The 18,859-nt window shown below is 49.6% G+C and overlaps 1 protein-coding gene and 1 long non-coding RNA gene across 3 annotated transcripts; one reads left to right on the plus strand and one right to left on the minus strand.

Annotated features, from left to right (window-relative positions):
* Positions 1-303: 303 nt before the first annotated feature.
* ERLIN2 (ER lipid raft associated 2) lies at positions 304-18,371 on the minus strand. Of its 2 annotated transcripts, none has more exons than XM_055567100.1 (12): positions 18,266-18,371; positions 16,730-16,851; positions 14,947-15,028; positions 13,798-13,844; positions 12,075-12,136; positions 11,759-11,884; positions 8,118-8,191; positions 7,892-7,950; positions 7,153-7,244; positions 6,220-6,309; positions 4,510-4,589; positions 304-3,719 (listed from the first exon to the last, which is right to left on the minus strand). In XM_055567100.1, exons 2-12 carry the CDS (start codon positions 16,834-16,836, stop codon positions 3,522-3,524), a joined length of 1,017 nt encoding a protein of 338 aa, XP_055423075.1. In that variant the 5' UTR covers positions 16,837-16,851; positions 18,266-18,371; the 3' UTR covers positions 304-3,521. The 2 variants fall into 2 exon arrangements, with proteins under 2 accessions (XP_055423075.1, XP_055423076.1); XM_055567101.1 differs by lacking the exon at positions 18,266-18,371 and adding an exon at positions 16,961-17,094.
* On the plus strand, positions 7,211-13,111 carry LOC129643023 (uncharacterized). The gene is made up of 3 exons (XR_008709983.1): positions 7,211-7,346; positions 7,660-7,733; positions 12,869-13,111. It is a non-coding gene; the product is annotated as an uncharacterized LOC129643023 (long non-coding RNA).
* Positions 18,372-18,859: the final 488 nt, after the last annotated feature.

The following is an 18,859-nucleotide window of genomic DNA, read 5'->3' on the forward strand; positions in this document are numbered from 1 at the left end:
ACTTTTAGTTGTTGGACAGTATTACTTGTTACAGGTGTATAGGATAAGTGATTCACAATTTTCAAAGGCTATGCTCCATTCATATTCATTTAAAAATACTGGTTGTTCTCCTGTGTTGTACAATGACACCATTTTCATAAATGAGCTGTGTTTATTATTTCTACATTGATAATGGGAATAGATATTCATCAGAATAATTTGGGGTCATGACTTAACTCACTAGGCAGAGATGCTTTATCTCTTTGTATCTCCTAGCCTAATACCTGCTACTGCTAAATTTCACTGTAATAAAAGAAAAATAAATACAAAGACTCATTTTATTTAGCAAGACTGAAAATAAAACTAACACATAAAATCACAGCTTTAGGGTTGTCCAAAAGAGTTCCTCCATCTATCAACCCAGGGCAAATGAATCCAGCATATTGTTTGTAGAATGATTAATATAACAGGAATCATTTCTCAGTTACAAAGAGGGTCATTCAGTCCTCAGGGCTCTCTGCCAGTAGAATTGGTTTTGACCATTCAATTATCAGCTTGCTCAAAAGCAGAAATAGAGAGGAATGAAAATACAAAGTGATTGGCTATCACTTCTTTTAAAAGGCAACAACAGAAGCCGTGACTAGAACCTACTGAACAGAACTAAAGCATCAGTGGTTGGTGGACAAGCCACTAGTCAGGATTCACTTATCCTCAAACCTGGGTAAGTCAGTAAATACGCCAATCTCACTTCCACCATTTACTCTATAAATGGTAAAGTTATGTGTTGAAAGATACCGAGACCCACAAACTGCAACAGATCATTTTAAAAAATCCACTTTCTTTTTTTTTTGGATCAATACAGTCAGCCCTTTGTAGCTGTGGATTCATGGGTATGGAGGGTGGTTGTACGACACCATTTTATATAAGGGATTTGAGCACCCACAGATTTTGGTATCCTCGGGGCTCCCAGTCCCCTATGGATACAGAGGGATGACTATATTGCTAAAGTTCTTCCAGTAATTTCTGCCCTCCCCTCAATTTATTATGATCACAGATCCCTCCAGATTTAGTCAGATGAAAATTAACAAACTGTGGCTTCCTTTCATTCTGTCCTGATATTTAAAAAGTGATTAAAAACAGGTACTGAATATGGATCATTTCTGCGAAGTTTAATGAGTGAGAAACATTCAACCAAGGTGACTTTTCCTTGGAAAATCCTACAAAAGCTGAATTTTAGAAACAGTTCCTTATTTTGATAGAGGTTCCATTTATCAATAGCAGCCATGAGTTTACTGCCTGCCAAATGGCAGGCTGTCATATTTTACATGTTTAGAATTCAAATGTTTTCACATCAGGTTCTCTAGTAAGCATTACCAAAACGAAGTCACACAGACAGACTGGTTAGTTGTCCCAAGCCAAGGAAACAGCCCATTCCCATGATTTTCCTATTCAGGCAGGTACAGACAACCATTGGAATTAAACGACTGGGAACTACAATACTTGTATTTTTGCTTACAGAAGAAGGACGTTGACATTGGGGGGCAGGGGTAGCAGGACTTCACTGAGGCTCTCCTGTGTAGTGCAAGGGACAGGCCATCACTGGACGCTAGTGTTAGAGTGGTGTTCTAACCACCCAAGCAAGCGTGCTATTCGGACAGGCTGAGATGTCCATGCTGCATATCCCATTGGAAAGAAGTGTTCTCTGAGCTTAGGCAGCTAGTCTCAGAGCAGAAGAGCAGAAAAATATGTAAGTCAGGGATGCTGGATGTGACACGGTGCTCCTGACACGTGATTCATGGCATTGAAGTGAGGGTGAGTATATCTTAATGATGGATGTTTTGTGTTGGTCTTAGGAGACTAACTGCCTTCTGCAAAGACACCTGAACACATTAACATCCATCACTCATAGGACATTTTGGATCCCCGCACAAAGTGTGACCAGGACTGGTGGTTTGAGAATTCAAAGTTCCAGAAATTAGAACAGAGAAGGGCAACATTTAAATTAAGACAAGTTAACCCTTTGTGTCTTCTTAGGCCGCTGAATGCTCCCCCAACTCCCGGCTTTTGGGACCATCAGATAAATCAGAAGTCTGGGTGTAGGGTCAAGAATGACATGGAAATCTGTCCCAGATATCATCACCATGTTCCACCAAGAGGAGGGGGGCACAGTGGGAGCTTCTCTTGGTGTGGGGGTGGGGGCAGCTAGTAACAAATCCTAAGCCAGGGCTTGTCCTGGATGAAATCAACAGGCTTGCAAGCTCAGTCCAGCAGCTGCCCTCCACTTAGTGAGCTGGTGCATGACCCCACCCGACTCCAACTCCAGAATGCAAGGAAACCTCTGTTTCTGGTTTGTGCTCCCTCAACCAAATCCCCAAATTAGTAATGAAAACACATTTGAGTGGATTCTGATGTGGCCCTTCTGATGCAGGGACTCGGGCAGGAACTCTTGACTCGAACCCAAACAGCTATCTCTCTGTGACCCCTGAACCCTGGATCTAAAGACACGAGTTGCTCAGAGAACAGGCTCCCTCTTATCACCGTATCAGATGAACTCTCAGCACAAGTCATAGACGCTGAGACTGGGACAACTTTTGGACAACCCATCCTTCTCACCCAGAGGAGCTCTTCAACGCAGAATCTCCACAACAATAAAAAAAGACACTTGATCTCAAGGAACAGATACTGTTTGCCAAGCAGGGACCACAGAGGCGAACGGGTATTGTGGTCCCACTTCAGTAGCTTTTAAGACACTGGAGAGTTCTTTGTTCCTGCCTTCTTGATACTGAGTGGAACCAATGACTAGGTAAGAGAAAAAAAACAAAACCAAATCACGGAATAGGTGAAAAGTTTTAAAAAGAACTGGGGGTGGTGGCCAAATCCTGACTCAGAAATGAGGCCAGAAGCCACCATGCTCTGGGGCAGAGAGGGTGGTGTGTAGAAAAGCTTGCAAAGCTAGCACCAGATCACCCTCACCAGAGCCTGAGGCGGCGCCCCTGCGCGGTGACTCATGTGAGCCAGAAACGCCAGGAGAGCCAGCATCCTTCATGTCCACTTCCCTACTCTTTGCTGGCAAACTCACAAGCACGTGTTTGCTCAGGAGCTGGGCCTCACCCATGGGCATCTCTCACTGTGGAGGCGGCTCGCGACGGCTTTGCTGCCTTTTCCCACTCTAGGGCAGACCTGGAGGTGACCTCCTGCACTTCTCCCACTTCTTGTTGATAGCATCCCTAATTAAGCCAGCCTCAGAAGGGCAAAAATCAGTGCCTGGAGGTCAGAGCTCTAACCCACCTTTTCCAAAGCTTAACCTAAGTCGCTTAACCTAAGTCACGTAACCTACTTACCCGAATAAAACCCCAGTTCATCAGTCCCTGCCCTGCCCTTCCCAGGAAGGAAAATAGATTTAGGTCCGTTTCTTCTTTTTTCACCATGGTATGTGGAAGAGAGTCAAAGAAGGTAGTGTGGAAGGGAGGGGACATCCTGGTTCCTCGTTAAAAAATAAAGATCTCTCTCGGAGTGTCACTGGAGGTTGTGGACGGAAACATTCAGTTCTCGGAGTCTGCCTCCATGGGCTCATCTTCCAAGACAAAGCTCAGCTTGTCAGCTAGTCCTTCAAACTGCTTGCCCACGCTGCCCGCAGAGTCCATGAACATGTTAGGGATGTCTTTGCCAAAGTAAATCTTGCTGTTGGAAGCAATGGCCTTGTACTTCATCAGCTGCAGATACTCAGGGGTCAGCTTCAGCTAGAAGCAAAAACAGGAAAGAAAACAGTGGTGAGGCCAGATCAGGGAAAAGCCTTGGGGGGCCATCCCTTGACTTTTCTCAGGGAGTGTCTCCGTGAGAACCACACCCTGTCTCCTCTCCCTGGTCTCCCTGTTATATTAGTAACCACGTAAAGACCCTGATGCTGGGAAAGACTGAAGGCAGGAGGAGAAGGGGGCGACAGAGGATGAGATGGTTGGATGGAATCACTGATTCAATGGACATGAGTTTGAACAAACTCCGGGAGATAGTGGGACAGGGAAGCCTGGTGTGCTGGAGTCCTTGGGATTGCAAAGAGTTGGATATGACTGAGTGACTGAACAACTATTGTATAACCACTGCTCTGGGAGAGCGTGAATCTCAGGTATTCAAGGTAAGAACTGTGAGAATTTTAGGAATTTCTGTGTTTAACAGCAAAATTAAGGAGTTCCCTGATGGTCCAGTGGTTAAGAATCTGCCTTCCAATGGGGATAAGGGGGCATGGGGTTTGATTCCTGTCAGGGAACTAAGATCCCACACACTGCGGGGCAACAAAGCCCACGCATGGCAACAACTGAGCCTGAGCGCTGCAACTTAGGCCTGATGCAGTCAAATAAATAAATAAATATTTTTAAAAAAATCACCACAATTAAACTTCTATCAGGGTCCAAGGGAAAGGGAAGACCCTGCCCACAGGGCACAGGAGTCCTTGATTACGGCCAGGCGGGGGAGGCAGTGGTCTCCCGCAAACAGTGTACACTTTCTCTTCGCCAGGCAGCACTGGCCCTTTACCTTATTTGCTTCGGCTATTTTCATGGCAGTGTAGCACTCGGCGTCCGCCTTGGCCTTCTCCCGGGCCAGAAACGCAGCATCTTAAGGAGAGAACGCAGAGAATCAAAGCATAGAGGCCATTAGAAAGCAGGTCCCCGCAACTTTGCCCAGCTGGCCCCGTGATCCTGGGCACACTGCTCTGGTTTCTCTGGGCTCTGATCCTCTTATTTACAAAACTGGGGAAAAGGCATTTTCTCCTATTTCGCAAGTTGTGAAAATTGACCAGGAGGCAAAAGTGCTGTGCCAGCGTCTCCCGGTGGAAGGGACTAGCTGACCACGTGCAAGCCTGTCGCTGTGCCTGGCAGCGGTTTCTCTGATGGCGTCATAGAAACACACATCCTCTTTCCACCTGCTTACCCCTTCTGGGGCCAGGGAGGAGAGGGCTGGGACACAGCCTCGGCCTCCTGTCTCTGAGCTCTCTGCCCTGGCCCTCTCCCCTCGTGCCACACAGCAAGAGCCAGAGAAGCCAGAAGAAGGTTCTGGATGTGGCCTGAGGTGGAGCTGCCCTGAAACCGACTGGCGTAAACAAAACAGTACAGCTCGTTTCCAACTTCATCTCTCTCTTTTTTCCATCGGTCATTTCAGAAAGGCTCTTGTTAGCAGTGGTTAAGCTGGCCCACTCAAAAACAATTACAGGCCATGGTCCAGACTAACACCTATTTGGACTAAGAATGATTTAAGCTTCTACTAGGTAAACAATCCCCTTCCTTAATCTGCTGAGACCAGCTTTCGGTCAAGAACTGATACAAAGTTGTTGACATTTCCTCCCTGTCCTTGGGGATGAGGCCAACCTCATGTGAGCAACACCTGGACCAAAACCCGGGAAGCAAGGTGGGTTCTCACTGTGCAGCCTCAGCAGGGCCCCGGGGAGCAAGCGGCCAACTCAACTGCCTTAGCACCTGGTGACTTGTGTTTACGAGAAACAAAAATGTGCCGCTTGGCTAAGAGCTCCCCGTGAGGAACCACTGATCCATAAAATCCTCACTGGCTCCTCCATGGGCCCGCTAAGCCCGACAGGGCAGGTCAGGAACGTAACTGGGCACTGCGCTGTGGAGCCTGGGGCCGGGCCCTGAGGTCATTTTCGGCCTACAGTTTGCTCGAGGAGGAGGTGGGTGGTGGGATGAGGGGAGGGCTGAGGGCAGGGGCCTGAAGGTGAGTGATACCAGAAAAGCCAGCAAGGAAACACCTTTTTCCAGCTCGTGATACTGGTGCTGACAGGTGTCTTCTTCACACCTGGCTTAACATTCACAGGGACCCCGAGAGGCCAAAGCGACAGGGTTCACAGGCCTCTGCGATGAGGGAGCGGGGCAGGTGGGGGGGGCGGGGTGCGGAGCGGGCTGCTGCTCCGCCCTGGCTTCCTGGTTTACTTCCCGGCCAGACTGCGGGCCCAGGACAGCCGGGACCACATGGCTCCCCTTTTTCCGAAGCCCAGCCCAGCAAAAGAGTCCTGAAGGCACCCAACTCAAATCTGATGAATGACTGAAGTGGAAAATTAATCCCACACTGGCCTGCATCTCCCCAAAACTTGAGTCAGCGCACAGAGAACGAGGGATGTTCCAAAGAACCCGTGACATCTGAGAACAGAGAAGGCAGGGCAAAGGAAAGGCCTCCCGCCCCGGCCTCACGGCGGGGTCTGAGGAAGGCGGGGGCAGGGATTTCGGGCTTGCTCACCTTCAATCTCCGAGATCCTCTTCTCTGTCTCTTTCTCCATCACCTTCTGCCCAAAGGTGATTTCGGCCACCTGTGCCACCTTCTCTGCCTCTGTGTGGAGAAAAGCCTCAGAGCTCTGATATTTCAAAAGCGTGCACCTTTCACCCGATCCGAGGCCCTGAGGCAGGGCAGTGAGTGGGCCCAGGTGAAGGGCCACTGGCCCAGAGGGCAGTCATGCAGGTCCCCCGGGCAGGGGTGGGACACCCTAAGGAGCACAGGCCTGCGTATCAGTGCAAGACAGTGAGTGGGGGCGCCCGGCCCCAGGGGGAGTCACTCCTCTGACGAAAGTGAGGAGCCGGCCCCGACCTTTCTCGTAAGTCACAGGGTGTTCCTTCCAAAAGGATATTTTATGGGTTAAGGTGTGAGTTCCCTCCTGCCACTGCACTTTCGGAAGGGGCCAGGGCCGTGGCTGGCAGTCTGGAGCAGTGGTGGAGAAGCCAGGGCCGGGAGGTGAGCCACTGGATTTGAACCCCATTTCCCTTGCTCCCCTGCCATGGGACCCTGGGCAGTAGTTCAGCCTCTCTGAGCTTCGGCTCAGTGAGAGCAGGTTAAGGATGGCGGCTTCCTCACCCGGGGAGGGGGTGGGGGTGTGAGGAGCGGGATGAATTGCACACAAGTGTTTAGAAAAGCCCGAGGCTCACTGGAAGGGCTCATCAGTGCTACAGTCTTTGTGCATGAAGGGTTAGCAGGAAGGGCTCCTTTCATTTAAGAGGCTTGTGGAAACACAAAGCTCGACCCTCAGCCACGATCTGACAATTTCAGCTCTGCTCCCGGGGGACGAAGGCTGCTCCTGTGTGAGGCAAGGCTTCGGGGGACCGTGTCCCAGGCTTCCCGAATTGCCCTCCCCACCCCGCCAGCCCCTCTGTCGCCTGGACCGCAGAAGCACAGTCAGACCAATGAGGGCCTTCTTCCGCTCTGTCTCGGCTTCCTTCTCCACCACCTTCTGCTTCTGGGCTGCGATCAGGAGCTTCGTCTTCTCGCTTTCCCTGAAGGGGAGAAAAGTGTGCAGCTGTGAGGCCGCTGGGGACGAGCTTCCTCGGAACTTCCCTGGCCCCCGGGAAGCCAAGCCCCCTGCCCTGTCGTGAGAGGTAAGCTGTCATTCCTTCCACCCTCAGGAGGTCTGGTCTTGTTTGTAAATCTGCCTGTGCCGAACGGCATTTGGAATCTTAGTCCCCTGACCAGGGATTGAACCCACAACCCCTGCACTGGAATGCAGTCTTAACCACTGACCACCAGAGAAGGCCCTGGAAGGCCCCTTAGGTCCCAGGTGAAGGAGAATATGCTGCAGACAGTAACACGGCTAGCTTTCTCCTTCAAAACCCACTTGTGAGCAATAAAGCATAACTGACTTGAGTGACAGGCACCCGCCTGCCCACTCAGTTGCCTTCCCGTCCTCTCCAGCGTGAGCCGTGAAGGGAGCACAAGACTCCCCGACCCTCTGAAGAGCGTCTGTGCCCTCTGGTCACGGAGCCCAGGTGAGCGACCTGACACGCCTGCCCTGTCTTCCAGGGCGATGGCTGTACAGACACTCTAGAGGGGACCACACGCGCGCCACGGCTTGGTCAGCCCTGGGATGGGATGAGCGGGAGGTGGGCAGGGCGGTGCTTCCGCCTAGGCGCGGGGGCCTACTCACATCAGCTCATAGTTCCTGCGGATGGCTTCTGGGATATTGGGCTTTGTCACCCGCACAGCCTGGAAAGAGAGAAACACAGCATCTGATGGGGGCATGGGGGTGCGGAAGGACCAGCTCCCACGGGTCCTTGGTCTTCCTGCACAGACAGGACATCCTCTGGAAGAGGGGCTGTGCCTTCCTGGGGATGGGGGCGGGGTGGGGGGTGTCCCACCAGGGTGGTGCTCACTTGGATGACGAGCCCAGGGGCCATGGAGGTCAGGTCTTGTTGCAGAGCCAGTTTGAGATTTTCATCAATCTGATCTGGAATCAAGACAGACAGAATACGGAGCTGAGATGCTTTCTAGGCAGGGTGGAGGGAAGCATGGGGTAGAGAGCAAGGCAAGACACCAGCTCAGGAATGTACCCAACGGGCCAAAGCTCTTCCCGAGGCAGAGCGCTCATCAGAGCTCGAACGTCTGAAGACTCCCTGGAAGACTCTCACGGCGGACACCCACTGGGCCCGCTATGTGGCCAGATGGGAGTGTCCTTTCCCTGCGGCCTCAAGAAAACATCAACCTCGCCCAGAAGGGAACTGAGTTTTAAGAGAACAAACAACAACTCCAGCACATTTCTTGAGTCAGGAAGCGGCCCTTCCCTACAGACAGCAGCCAGAGAAGGTGGCCGCCCATCTTTCACAAAGAAGGAAGGTGGGACGGTCACGTCAGGTATTTTGAAAGGAGTCAAACACACTAAATCTATTAACAAATTTCTAAAACAAAAACAGACTCTTAACATCAAGAGAGGCCCCAAGGAAGACTAATTCCATCAGGAACTCCATCAATCAAGGGGAAAAGGACCATGTACAGTTCTGGAAAGGAGTCTGAGTCTTTTTTTTAAACATTAAAAAAATTTTTTTTTCGGCTGAGCCACTCAGCTTGTGGGATCTTAGTTCCCTGACCAGGGATCAAACCCACGCCTCCTGCCCTGAAAGCGCAGTCTTAACCACTGGACTGCCAGGGAAGTCCTGAACCTGAGTCTTTTGATGTGTTGTTTGTCTTGGTTCTGATTCTTCTGTCTGTGAGTCATTTTATGGCTAAGTGTTAGAAGACCTGTAACTGATCGCCGCTCTAGCTGTGACCCAGAACAGGCTGTCAGCGTTGGCCTGGACCTTCCCTTCCCTGCCCCCACCCACAAGATCCTCAATAAGCTCCTCGAAGGGCCCTGAGAAAAGGACGCCCTGAAACCAGCCTGGAACACCTACATGGAACCATCTCCTTTATTGTCAGCGGCCAGCTGCTTTACGTGGCCATCCTTGGTCCAGGAGCCTTTGAGGAACAGCAAGTCTAACTTCCTGACTGTTATAAATGCTCAAACTGAAGCCCACAGAGGTTTGGGGATATACTTAAGCTAATCAGTAGTCAAGATAAAGAACTTGTTTAATTATTACACTTTGATCGTTAGGGTTTAGAACAGTACTTTCTTCAATAGTCATATCACTAAGCAAGGGGTATTAATGTTTCTACATATGCATATGCTCCCACCAGCCTCTCAGCACTGAGGCAGAAATGCCCGTAAGGGCAGCACCTCACACCTGACATGGGTATAACAATTTGATGGCTAGAGATGAACATAACATTTCATATTTTCTATTTTAAATAAGAGACTGGCCAAACTTTAAGGGAAATAGCTCATACCCTCCATAAGCTAATAACATGGTTGTTTCTCAGATTAAATTCTATCTGAGTCAAGGAAGATACCCATGGCCCTGGGCTAGTAACTTTCCAGGAAAATCTAGAGGAAATATTTTACAAGATACCTTACTAACAAATTTACACCAGGACCAAGTTGTTTATGGGTGATGGTTATGCTGACAGACCCTGATTAAGTTAAGAACTGATTAAGTTAAGCGAAGAACTGACTCATTGGAAAAGACCCTGATGCTGGGAAAGATTGAAGGTGGGAGAAGGGGAAGACAGGATGAGATGGTTGGATGGTATCACCGACTCGATGGACATGACTGTGAGTAAACTCTGGGAGTTGGTGATGGACGGGGCAGCCCTGGCGTGCTGCAGTCCCTGGGGTCGCAAAGAGTTGGACACAACTGAGTGACTGAACTGAACTAAGTAAACACAAAGTCCTGGATAACACTTTCATCAAACGGGAAACATGGATGCCTCCGTGTAGGCGGTGATAAAAACTGCATCAAGCTGAGTTAGGGCTAGAGTACTGGGAGGAGGGGAGCAGAGAAAACCCTTCCATTATCAGGACCCAGGATTAGAGACGCGAGTTTCTCCTTTGCAGATGCAAATGGATGCTAAGCAAAACAGTGCTTGCTGGCAAGAACAAACTTCAAAAAGGAAAATATTCCAACGCAAACATAAATCCCCAGCTCCTCTGTACACAAAGCTTTACTTTACTGTGCTGCCAAGTTCATCTGCAAGACAAGACAGTGAGAAGTTTTCTAATGCAGAACAATTTCACATCTTAATTCTCTCTTCATAGAAATTAGAGATCTTTCGTTGTTGCAAATGCTTTGTAATGTTCATTTACTGGCACTAGTGCTAAAACGATGGCTAGAGAGAAAACGAATGATATTTTATGAAATTCTATCGGGTTGAGGTAAAAAAAATAGCAAAGTTACTGAATTTTTCTAAACAGCACACCAAATCCAAACATGGGAAGAGGCTTCAAAGTCTATAAAGTGAATTTAAACCCATTTTCTTCTGCAGAAAAGTTAAAATGGCTTCTGATGACTTTCCAAATTTGAAACACAGGGCAAAAGGCTGTTTGCCTAGTTAAGATCACTGGGGTCGCCAACGACTCCACCTCTGTCTACAGGATATTCTCACTCCAGGCCCTTTAAATTAAGATTCCTGGGGAAAACCAACTGTCTGGTCCTGGCACTGGTTGCAAAGTGCATTTGCTTTTAGCCCTGGCTTCTAGAACACTCCTAGCAGTGAATTTAACAGAAGGCTTTACCCCAAATGAGCTGTAACAATTACTGAAATGCTTCTTTTCATTGTTGCTGAAGTCAGGCTATGTTTTCATTGATCAGGAAAAAAAGAAACAAAGTGTCAACTGAAGACCAAAGTGGGTCCTTTCTGTTTTAAGCATTTTTCCTTAAGCATTTTTCCCATTCTTCTCTATGGGTACGGGGTAAAAAACCATCACTAACAACAGGCGAAACCCACCCAGGTTCTAGGGACTCTAAGTAGTTACAGTCCTTGTCCCACTTTTAGAATTAAATGTGACCCTTTGGGACTTCCCTGGAGGCCCGGAGGTTGAGACTGCACGCTTCCAGGGCGGGGGGTGTGCGTTCGATCCCTGGCTGGGGAACTAAGATCCCACACGCCTTGAGGTGCGGCAGAAATAAAAACACACTAAAGCAAACAATAATAAAAATGTAACCCCGTGGTTCTCATCACCCTGTCCTGGCGCCCTTCATCCAGGGTGAGGTGGATGGAGCCAGAAGCCAGAGGAGGGAGGTCTGGACTTCACCTCTGCTCCCAGCCAGCTCTGGGACTTTCTCCCTCGGGACCTTGGTATCCTTATCTTGAAAGGAGGATGCTGGGCTGGGTATTCTCTAAGGTTCTTCTGGAACTGACCCCTCTTCATTACAGAAGGAAATTTAGGGACATGGGCACATATTTCCATCCCAGGTCTGAGGCAGGGCAGGAGCGAGTCCTCTCGTTCACTATGACTCCCGTGTCCAACACTCAGCCACTCTCACCATTTTCTTCCATCGGCACCCGTGTTTCCCGGCAGTGCCCTGTGTGACTGCCTGCTTCCCGGGCACTGGATCTTCAACACTCTGGTCCCTCGGTACCCACCCTGCCTCGTGGGCAGCTGAATTAGGCAGCAGGTGATCATCCGAAGAGATTTTCTTACCGAAGAGCTCGATGTAGACCTCCTGAAGCGTGTGGACACTGCAGAACTGGTTCAGCTCGTGGTGGATCTTGTTGAAGATGAGGGCCTTGTCGTAGTCGGCTGTGTAGTTCTTCACTATGTCATACACTGCGGGGGAGGAGACGTTCAGAGTGAGGAGGGCGGGACCCGCCACGCTCTCAGACACACGGGCTGTCCCTTCCCGAGATGCTGCGACAGACACGGGGATTGGGTGGGGGGAGACTTGGGGATGATGCCAGGGAGTGGGCTGCGGGGAGGGGGTGAGGTGGGGTAGGGGAGGTGCATTGCAAGCAGGTACCTGCATGTGGGACCAGGAAGTTCACCACCTCGATTCTGTCGAAGTAGATCATCACGCCACCGCTGTTGGAGGAAGCGCGGACAGCAGCTCGGTCAGTGCTGAGCTCGGGAATATTGGGCCTCTCCCGGGGTGGTGGTGGTATGTATGTGTGTGTGCGCGTGTGGGACTCGGCAGGAAAGGAGGAGGGTTCATGGGGGTCACAGGTGTGTGGATCTCAAGGCAGGAGACCTTCTGAGTTTCTATCATAATCTCCTGAGAAATCATACCTCCTAAAAACATCTCCACAAGGACAAAAGTGAAACTTTTGGGATACAAGAAGAGTAGTTCATATGTTTTGACTCTGCAATGACTTTTGAATAAAGCTACCAATTGCATGGAAAAGATTAAGGAAGGTCACGGGGTTCTCAGAACTTTAAAACGTGGAATGTTTTGGTCAGTGTTTCTCACTGTTTTCACCATCATTTTAGTTCAGCTCTCTCCCCACTTGCCCTCAATATTCATTAGAAAACACCTTCAAACATACAGAAAAGAACAGTACAACACTCATATACCGACACCCAATTTTAACAATCATGAACATTTTACTACCTGTTGATTGATCTACTTTTTCTTTTTTTTTGCTGAACATTTCAAAGCAAGCTGCAGTCAGGATACTTTCCTCCTAACACTTGGCAAGCACCAATCACCTAAGAATGATGACAGTCCCCTGCAGAGTCACAATACCATTCCTAAAGCTGGGAAATGAGTGATAATTCCTCTTCATCTAATGAGCCCTTCTCTAATTTTTCCCATAGGTTCCCATCATGGACTGAATTTGTATGAGCCCCAAAATCCACATGCTGAAACTGGAGCCCCCAAAGTGAGTGCATTTGGAGACAGGGCCTTTACAAAGGTGATTAAGGTTGAATGAGATTATAACGATGGGGCCCTAAACTGACCGGACTGGTAAAGGGAAGAAGACAAAGGCACCAGAGATCTCTTTCTCTCCCCACACATGCACAGCGGAAAGGCCATGTGAGGACACAGGAAAGCAGCCACCTGCAGGCCAGGAACCAACCTTGCTGGCACCCTGATCTTGAACTTTGAGCTTCTGCAACCATGAGAAAAATAAATGTCTATTGTTTCAGCCACCCAGGCGATGGTATTCCACTATGGCAGTCCAAGATGACTAACAGTTTCCATAACATCTTTTAGAGCTGTTCTGTTGGAACCGGGCTCTGATCAAGGTTCACCACTGCATTGCTTATGTCTTTATGTCTCTTTTTCGACCCAAGCCCTCCAAATACAAAGCCTTTGTGATGAGATCAGGCCAGCTATCCTGTGGGAAATTCCGATTCTGTATCTGTCCGAGCATGTGGTTTACTTTGTTGCTCTGTCCCTGTTCCGACCACCTTGACTTTTCAGTCAGACCACTGCAGCGGTTCTCTTTCAATTCCCTGCCCTGCAGTCTTCTCCTACCACCTATCCAACATTCTCCATATTTAGTTCTGTTAAGTTTATCTTCCTCTATCAAGTTATTTACCTGCTAAAAGCCTTCATCATGGCCTTCAAGGCCCTTCCAAACCTGTCTCCGCCACCTACTCAACTCAGAACACAGGGAGCTTGGGGGCAGAGAACTCGGTGAAACCATCTAGGGGGTGTCCCTTTCCACTGTCTCTTACGGCAGCCAGTCAGATGGTCCTGCCTCTTATTTGTCTTCACAGCTTGATTCTGGGCACCTTACCTTGTCCCACAAGGTACATTCTTCACCTCATCTGTCTGGAGTGTGGTCTGGAAATAGGAGAGACAGAAGATGCTATAAGGTGAGAAGTGACCAAGAAAGTGACTTCTTTTGGGAATCCCTTGGCCTTGGTCTTGAATACTTATTTGGGTTAAGCTTTGCCTCTGTTAAATGTGAATACCCCCACTGAATCCTCCTTATTTGCAGTGTGTGAGACAAAACCAGGCAAAAGTACCACCCCAGCTTCGCTGTAAATGCACCACCATATAACAAGCTGAGTAATAATGGTTTAGGGGAAAGGACCCTGGACTAGGAGTCCCACGACCTGTGTTTACGTTCACCTCTTCCATTTACCAGTCTGGAAACAGCAGATTATTTAACCCCTCAGCCTGTAAAACCTGTTCAGCCCATTCTCAGGATTACTGGGAGACTCAAACGAGATAATATGCATGAACTCACTTTGAAAACCATAAAGCATAGCAAATGGCAGAAGAAACCTACAGGGCAAATGCTGATGAGGTAACCCAGGACACTTTCCTGGGTTAGTTTAAAAGTCATTCTCTAAATCTTATTCCTCTTGTTGGACATACTTCAAAGATGACTAGTCTAATTCAGCCTGGCTTTAGATCTGTCATGGCTAATCCTATCCCTATTTTAGATGTCATTTCCCTTCATTAAGTTCAACAACCCGCACCCCCCACAAGTTATGTTCACATCGCTCATGTTCAAATAAGAACCAACAAAATTATCATGTTTTATTTCCATCTATCTTGGGAGCCTGTGGTTTATCACACACACACACACACACACACACACACACACACACACACATCCTACTTTTCCTTCTATGCATTCAGAACAGATTCTTCTCTGGCTCTGTCTTGAAGTGGAGACATAATTCCCACCTGGGACCGATGGGCCAAGGCAATGACCCCATTCAGCTATTTCAACAATTAAGTAAAACTCCAGAGTAGATGGTTCATGGAGCGTCAGACTTTTTAATCTGTATTATATATATGATCTACTAAATGAATTCCTTCAAAAGGCATCATACTTATCCACTCATCCAAGGGCTAAATCATTCTAAATCATGCATTAATCACCACCCCAAATCTGCAGTCATCCAACCCTGCCCCCTCAAGCCCAGTATACCTGCACAGACTTATATGATGTGATGAAAGGAAGCATGAGATGGAAGCCAGGGCCGCTGGTGGAAGTCAGCAGGGCACCACCTCTGCAGTGGAGGAAGAGAGAGGCAGGCTCAGTTTAGCAAAGACATGTTTGTTACATCAATACGGTTTGGGCCCACTTTCTCTGCAGCCCCATAAGCATTTAAGACAGAGGGACAGGTGCCAGAGCCATGTCCACGGATCCCTTTCTTCCTCTCAGCTCAACTCTAATAGTCTACGAAGCCTGATGGTAAAACCTAAAACCATTATTCATGCTTTTGCAGAGAGAAAAATGGCACACAAAGTGGAATAAAGACAGTAGAATCCCTGGCTATACTTGAGATAAGAGAGGTGTGTAGGCTCAGTCACTTTAGTTGTGCCTGATTCTTTGCAACCCCACGGGCTATAGCCCACCAGGGTCCTCTGTCCATGGAATTTTCCAGGCAAGAATACTGGAGTGGGGTGCTATTTCCTTCTCCAGGGTATCTTCCTGACCCGGGATTCAAACCCATGTCTCTTACAACTCCTGCTTTGGCAGGCAGATTCTTAGCTAAGAGAGGAGGTGTGTTTTGTCACATCTGTTGAGCTTGTGACAATCCACAAGGTCAGTTAAGTTCACTAATACAGTGACCAATCAACGATACTAATGTTGGAGTTCAGTGACACAAACATCCAAAAGAATAATTTTAAGGAAATTTTATAAACCATCTAAATATTTTTTTGGGGGCAGTGGAGTTACCTTTGTAGTCATGCTATATGTGAATGGTAATAGACTTAAAAGTCATTTTGGGAGACATGCTTCCTTGGTGGCTCAGCTGGTAAAGAGTCTGCCTGCAATGTGGGAGACCCGAGTTTGATTCCTAGGTTGGGAAGATCCCTGGAGAAGGGAAAGGCTACCACTCCAGTATTCTGCCCTGGAGAATTTAATGGACTGTATAGTCCATGGGGTCTCAAAGAGTCGGACACAACTGAGCAACTCTCACTTTGGAAGACATAGAAGCAGATGGTGGGAAGACACAATTAAAGGGGAGAGTGGAAGCCAATCAGACTTCCAGAACTTGCTTTTGGCAGCCTGAGAAAAAGCATCAAAGGGCTTTAATAAGGAGTTCATAGAGGCATATAAGAAGGAGTTCACAAAGATTTAAAGCAAAAACTTGGTTATGGAGGTTACTCAAAGGAAAGCAACCCAAGATTTAAAAGTGTTTCTTTGCTTCATGCTATTTAAGTCACAGATACATTTTTTTTTTTTAAGAGCAATCAAAATAAAGTGACGGAATAGGTTATTTAAGAACCACTATCCTAGAGCTTGCCTCGATGGGTACAAATCAACCTGCAGGCCCTTTCATTTTCCCTGAAATGTTAATTTTAAGGCCTAGGTCCAAATTATATCTCAAGTTGCCATGAAGAACTGGCATTCCTCAGAGGTGAGCTTGTGGTACCAAGATGCCCAGAGGGAAGTAGGAGAAAACAGTGTTTCAGAGATGATCTTCAAGGAGCATGGTTGCCTTTACGTTTGTCTCTAAACCTAACACGTGTATCAGTTACCAACCATGGCATCAGACTAGTAAGTTTCATATTTACATTTCTCTATATATGTACGTGCATGAGTGTGTATTCCCCTTCCATAGTCACCGGCACAAAGCTCAGTCTGAAGACTTCCCTATTGAACACAATATAAATGCAACCGGCCAGCACAATCTGTTACACATTGACTAGGAGAGAGTCACCGAACAGGAAGTTGCAGGCTCTCCCTGTCGCTGCCTTACCTGTAATACACCCCAATATGTCCCTCTTCTATCTTGTGCACTGCCGAGAAGAGAGATGCACAAAAGAAACTGGCAGCCACAGCCACAACCGCTCCCAACTGAGCCATTGGCGAACGCTCACCCTGGGGGAAAAGATACAGGAAAACGTGTGTGCCCTGACTTGTGGGAGGAGAGCTCTGGCAGCCAGAGTAGCTCCCCAAGCTGAGCTCCTGTAAGTGGCTCACGTCCAACCTGTAGTAGTGTGAACACCAAGCTAGATCTACACCTCTTCCTCCTTGCTCTCAGTCGACACCCCGGAGCCTCAGCTGTGGAATTACACTCTCCACCTTCTGCAAGAGGCAGTGGCTCCAGACACAGCCCGTGGCCCAGGGGAGAACCAGTGCCAGGTGGGCAGTGTTCAGAACACAGCCCTCTCTTCCTGTGAACACCAACGGGCTGTCACCGGAGCCACTCATGTTAGCAGCAGGGAAAGAGGCAGCTGCAGTTACGTTGGCCCCAAATTACAGAGGATGTCAAGTGACAGGCAGTTGTGGCTGTGTAATTCTGGTCAGAGCCTCCCAGTCCTAATTGCCTGCCATTTCAAAGGAAACCATTATTGACTCCTTTCGGGTGCTGGAGCCACAGAGAGCCTGCGAGCAGAGTTCAGAAGGGCGGGATTCTCTGGCCTTTCCTCCACCTTCTCCGTTATTCCTTTGGCCCTAGCCAGATACAGGGCTCTGGGCAAGGATGAAGCCACGCTCCGGCCCATATGCTTGACTGGCACTTTGCACTTGGCAGGTTCTCCCAGCCCACTTTGAGGTGGGGGGTGGGGGTAAGGGGGTCCCCCAGGCTGGGAAGACTGGGGCTCCTGGGTCGACAGCATTCAGGCACCGGGACGCGAAAGAATGAGCATCCAGAGGCTCATTTCCTGAAACCCGAATGATCTGGAAGAAACGACAGTAACTGAGAGCGCGCTGCGTGCTCAGTCGCTTCAGTCGTGTCCGACTCTCTGCGACCCCAAGGACCGTGGCCCGCCGGGCTCCTCTGTCCATGGGATTTCTCCAGGCAAGGCGGCAGGAGTGGGGGTGCCGTCTCCTTCTCCACACTGACAGCGAGGCTCCCAACTCTGAGCGCCCCGAGGCCCGCAGGCGCGAGGCGTGGACTCTGCCCCCCGGGTCTGACTGAACTCGGGCGCGGACGTCGGTCTGCGAGGCTCTTCGACGTTCCCCTCGCAGCCTCCGGCTACTGATCAGCACGGGCGGAAAAAAGCCTTTCCCTTCCCCGTCCGCCCCACCGCGCGCCCCTTCCCCGCCCTCTTCCGAGAGAGGGTCGCGCGGCCCCTCAGGAGCCGCGGGGTCGAAGCCCTCCCGGAGACCCCGCTCGGCCCCGCCGAGAGGCTACAGCGGGGCAGGAACGAGACGGGAAGGGCTTGCTCGCCCTTTCCCGAGGGACACAGGACGCTGTGCAGGCGACCCGGGAAGGCCGCTCGTCAGTCAGCTCCGGCCCGGGGGCTTCACCGAGGCCCAGCGCGCGCGCAAAGGGGCGCGGGCCGCGTACCACGCTGTCTGTCCCTCCAGGCGCTCCGTACTCTGCCGAAACCCCCAATGCGACCGCAGAAACCACCACACCCCTCCGCACGCTACTTCCTTCCGGGCCCGTCGCTTCGATGACGCTATTTGTTCACGCGAGAAGACCACACCCCCACACCCACACCCCGCGATAGCCGACCCCGCCCCCGCGCCCCGAGCGGGCAGTGTCCAAGGATAGCCTCCAGGGGGCGCCCGCGGCTCGGTCCGGGCGCTCGGGACCCCGATCTGAGATTTTCGGGTGACCCCCGGGAACCAGCGGAGTGGCTGTGGGTGCTCAGACAGAGACGTCAGTTTTAAAGGATTTGAGTTTGGAGTCTGCTCCGGATTCCCCTCCACATTAGATCAAGCCTGTTTTTTTTTGTTTTTGTTTTTTTAAACGCCGGAGCAGGTTACCAGCGTATTGCAACCGTTCTAGCTCTCAGCTCCACTTAACCTGTAGCACCGCTGAATGAAACATCCTTTAAATGTGCAGATTAGCACCATTACGTCGCTAATCAACAGTCCCTACTGTGAACTGCCCTTTATGCTTTTCTAGGAGCTTTCGCTTCTGAGGTCCCCACAG

The sequence above is a fragment of the Bubalus kerabau genome, chromosome 2, assembly GCF_029407905.1.
Source record: "Bubalus kerabau isolate K-KA32 ecotype Philippines breed swamp buffalo chromosome 2, PCC_UOA_SB_1v2, whole genome shotgun sequence".
Classification (NCBI taxonomy): domain Eukaryota; kingdom Metazoa; phylum Chordata; class Mammalia; order Artiodactyla; family Bovidae; genus Bubalus; species Bubalus kerabau.

Excerpts from the sequence above, each read along its gene's own strand:
- ERLIN2 (XM_055567100.1), bottom strand. The coding sequence starts at position 16,836 with ATGGCTCAGTTGGGAGCGGTTGTGGCTGTGGCTGCCAGTTTCTTTTGT. Across the intron at positions 15,029-16,729 it reads CATATTGGGGTGTATTACAG|AGGTGGTGCCCTGCTGACTT; the intron begins GTAAGGCAGCGA and ends CCTCCACTGCAG. Across the intron at positions 7,951-8,117 it reads CCCCTGGGCTCGTCATCCAA|GCTGTGCGGGTGACAAAGCC; the intron begins GTGAGCACCACC and ends CTCTCTTTCCAG.